Raw genomic sequence first — 3,720 nt, 5'->3', positions numbered from 1 at the left:
ATTTTTAGTAGAGACAGGGTTTCACAATATTGGTCAGGCTGGTCTTGAGCTCCTGACCTTGTGATCTGCTTGTCTCAGCCTCCCAAAGTGCTGGAATTAAGGGCAAGAGCCACGGCGCACAGCTGGTATGAGAATTTAAAGAGCAAATGAAGTTGAAATGCTTTGGACAGTCCCTAACACTTGCTGAGTAGCCCAACACATGAGCTCCTGACAACAAACCAGGCAAGGTGCCAGATGCCCGGCACAGGGCATGAAGCTGTGTTTTCCAGACCATGTTCTAGACCTCATGAGGCCAGAGACAGGTGTTTATCACAGGATCACACCCCAGGAAAAAAGCTTGGAACGGCTGTGTGGGGGTGGGGTGGGGGGGGTGGGGGGGTGTCATGGGAGAAGTCCCGGAAGGCTTCCTGAGGAGGTGAGGGGAGCAGGGATCTCAGAGTGTGCTTGGAAGAATGAAAGGAGTTCCTGTGTGAAAGGGTTAGGACAGTGCTATAGATAGACGTCATTAATAATAATAATATGATCCTTGCTGCTATATATCTGCCCAAGCCTGGAGTTTACTGGTCCAGCTGAGGAAACAGGCACCTCTTTGGACTTGGGGGCTGATCCAGGGTTGGTGTGTGGCCCTGTGGCCCTCCTCCTTGGACACCAGTCTGGAGTCACGGAATCTCCAGCCCCAGCTGTGGATTGTCCCACGGTGGGTGGGGGAGGATACAGGTACATTGTAGTCCTGGGGCCTGGAGGGGGACAGCGTGCGGGAGTCACAGCCACCCACCCACGCCTACCTGCAGAGAACGTGGGCCAGCCGGAGGAGGCAAGCCCGGAGGAACAGCCGGAGGAGGTGAGCGCCGAGGAGGAGCGGCGGGAGGACCAGGAGGAGGAGGAGGAGGCTGCGGCCGCGTACCTGGACGAGCTGCCCGAGCCGCTGCTGCTGCGCGTGCTGGCCGCGCTCCCGGCCGCCGAGCTGGTGCAGGCGTGCCGCCTGGTGTGCCTGCGCTGGAAGGAGCTGGTGGACGGCGCCCCGCTGTGGCTGCTCAAGTGCCAGCAGGAGGGGCTGGTGCCTGAGGGCGGCGCGGAGGAGGAGTGCGACCACTGGCAGCGGTTCTACTTCCTCAGCAAGCGGCGCCGCAACCTGCTGCGCAACCCGTGCGGGGAAGGTGAGAGGCCGGTGCCGCGCAAGCTCAGCTTCCCCTGCTGCGAAATGGGCGAAACGGCGCCGGCTGGCTTTGAGGGAGGAATCGGAGAAAGCGCCTGGCTAGGTGCCAGCACTGAGTAGCCCCAAGGCTGTCTTACTATGGCTCTCTGGCTGTCTGCGCCCTGGGGTCTCTCTGCCAGGTCCTCCCACCCTCAGCTAGCTGGGGCAGGGCAGGATGGAGGACACGCCTCCCGGGAGGCAGATTCAGACAGTGCCCACTGGTCCACCCTTTCATTAATCATCTGCCCACCCGGACACCAAGTGCCGCCTTTGCCCTGCCCCCCTCCACATCGTGGCAAGAGCCAGCCTTCCACAGCCTTAGCAGGGACTGGGTGACCAGGGTGGGGCTGTCGTGTCCCTACAGAGGACTTGGAGGGCTGGTGTGACGTGGAGCATGGTGGGGACGGCTGGAGGGTGGAGGAGCTGCCTGGAGACAGTGGGGTGGAGTTCACCCATGATGAGAGCGTCAAGAAGTACTTCGCCTCCTCCTTTGAGTAAGGAGAAGGGGGTGGAGGAGAGGGTGGCGGGGAGGGCGTTCGCTCTGTCCTAACTCCAGTTCTCCCAGGTGGTGCCGCAAAGCGCAGATCATTGACCTGCAGGCGGAGGGCTACTGGGAGGAGCTGCTGGATACGACTCAGCCGGCCATCGTGGTGAAGGACTGGTGAGAGAGTCCTGAGGTGGCATGGGGCTGGGAGGAGCGGGGTAAGGCAGAGGGTGAGCCAACTGGGGACCTCCCACCCCCACCTCGGGGTGCCGCCTCCCCACTGCAGGGGTTGAGGCCACGTGGGCCACGGATCTGCAAGAGTTGACAGCTTCTGAGTTGTCAGGAGAACCTGGAAGCCCACCTCCCCTCCTGAGTTTTAAATGTTGGCAAATATATGCACATATATATGTTTGTATATATGTAATGTATATATTTCAAAGTCAGTCTGCGGTCCAACCAAGGGGCACTCTGGACTGGCTTCAGCCCCAGGCTGGGATCTGGCCGACCTGGAATTTAGTCCTTTTGTTTGGCTCTTGGGCTGTCACTTTCTCTTGCTAGCCTCGTTTTCCTTATCTGTAAGCTGGGAGCATTGGCAGTACTGGCCGACAGGGATGCTGAGCGCTCAGGAGGACTTCTGTGGAAATCCCCATCTCCAGGGCGAGATCAGCAGTGCTGAAGCCATGCCCCCCCCACCCCCCCCACCTCGCTGTCTCCCTTTGGTCAGGTACTCTGGCCGCAGCGACGCTGGCTGCCTCTACGAGCTCACCGTGAAGCTACTGTCCGAGCACGAGGATGTGCTGGCCGAATTCAACAGCGGGCAGGTGGCAGTGCCCCAAGACAGTGACGGCGGAGGCTGGATGGAAGTAAGCCTGGGGAGCCTAGGGTGGAGGGGCGTGGTCCGGACACGAGGGGCGTGGCTTTAGGAGACCCCGCCCACGGTGCACCGGCGCTGTGCAGGGCCGAGGTAGTCACCGGGTGGTGGAAAGAGCTCGGTACTGCAGAGAAACCGAGCGGGGTGGGAGTGTGCCGGGATGCGGCGGCAGGAGAGGCGTCAGGACCTCGGAGGCTGACTCTCGCTACCTCCGCCCCCAGATCTCCCACACCTTCACTGACTACGGGCCGGGCGTCCGCTTCGTCCGCTTCGAGCACGGGGGGCAGGACTCCGTCTACTGGAAGGGCTGGTTCGGGGCCCGGGTGACCAACAGCAGCGTGTGGGTTGAACCCTGAGGAGCCCTGCCTCCACCCTCCCCCACCTGCCTGGAGGGGCACAGGCCGGGGATGGATAGGTCTTCACTTAGTCCCTAGCGTCCTCACCTTCCCCAGACCACACATCCTCTTGCTCCAAGCCCAGCCCCAGAGCGGAACGGTGCGGGAGAGAGGTTTTGTTGGCATAGGTTTGCTTAGATAGCCGGCTTCTAGAATGTAGATCCGGGAGGGTGTGGGCTTGACTGGACGCACTGCTGAATCCCCTGCACGTAGCACAGTGCCTGCCACAAAGTGGGCTCTCAATAAATATTATTTGTCCAAGGAAGGAGTGGATGAACAAGTGGCTGAATGAACACTGCTCCCTTCCCGTCCTTTTCTGTCTCCTGAGGGCCCCCGGCCCAGCCTGGAAAAATACTTGGTGGGGCTCCAGCTGCTCTGGTTTCCAGCGGCCCTTGGCCAGTACGGAGCCAGCTGAGCCCAGCCATGCCAGGCAGGACAAAGCTGGGATTGTGAGACTGAGGAGGGTTGAGCTGGGCTTGGCGCCTGACAGACACCCAAGCTGCCCAGAGGCCAGAATAGGGCATGTCAGGGGGGCTGCCCTCCAGGCCTCTCTTGGTCCAGCGATTATCCTAGGCCCTGCTACCATCCCCCATCCTTTACTACATGCAGAGTGGGGTAGGGGGTGTACCAGTTCTCAGGGCCTGGGTGACAAATAGCAGCATGTGAGTAGACTCCTGAGCAGCCCTGCCTCCACCCTCCCCCAGCTGCCTGGAGGGGCAGAGGCCGGCAGTAGATAGGCGTGAGTCCATGGCGTCCTCACCTTCCCCAAGCCTCC

The 3,720-nt window shown here is 60.9% G+C and overlaps 1 protein-coding gene across 1 annotated transcript in view; it reads left to right on the top strand.

Annotated features, from left to right (window-relative positions):
- The window catches only part of FBXO2 (F-box protein 2), a 7,221-nt gene extending 3,996 nt beyond the window's left edge, over positions 1 to 3,225 (top strand). The window contains exons 2-6 of the mRNA XM_017504089.2: positions 792 to 1,157; positions 1,560 to 1,689; positions 1,761 to 1,856; positions 2,404 to 2,542; positions 2,772 to 3,225. Of these exons, the coding sequence (XP_017359578.1) occupies positions 792 to 1,157; positions 1,560 to 1,689; positions 1,761 to 1,856; positions 2,404 to 2,542; positions 2,772 to 2,906 (866 nt within the window). The 3' untranslated portion in view covers positions 2,907 to 3,225. The remainder of the gene's footprint in view (positions 1 to 791; positions 1,158 to 1,559; positions 1,690 to 1,760; positions 1,857 to 2,403; positions 2,543 to 2,771) is intronic.
- The last annotated feature ends 495 nt before the right edge of the window (positions 3,226 to 3,720 follow it).

Source organism: Cebus imitator, unplaced genomic scaffold (assembly GCF_001604975.1).
Source record: "Cebus imitator isolate Cc_AM_T3 unplaced genomic scaffold, Cebus_imitator-1.0 Scaffold15, whole genome shotgun sequence".
NCBI lineage: Eukaryota > Metazoa > Chordata > Mammalia > Primates > Cebidae > Cebus > Cebus imitator.
The sequence above is the reverse complement of the archived record's forward strand: the minus strand, read 5'-3'. Positions and strand labels throughout refer to the sequence as shown.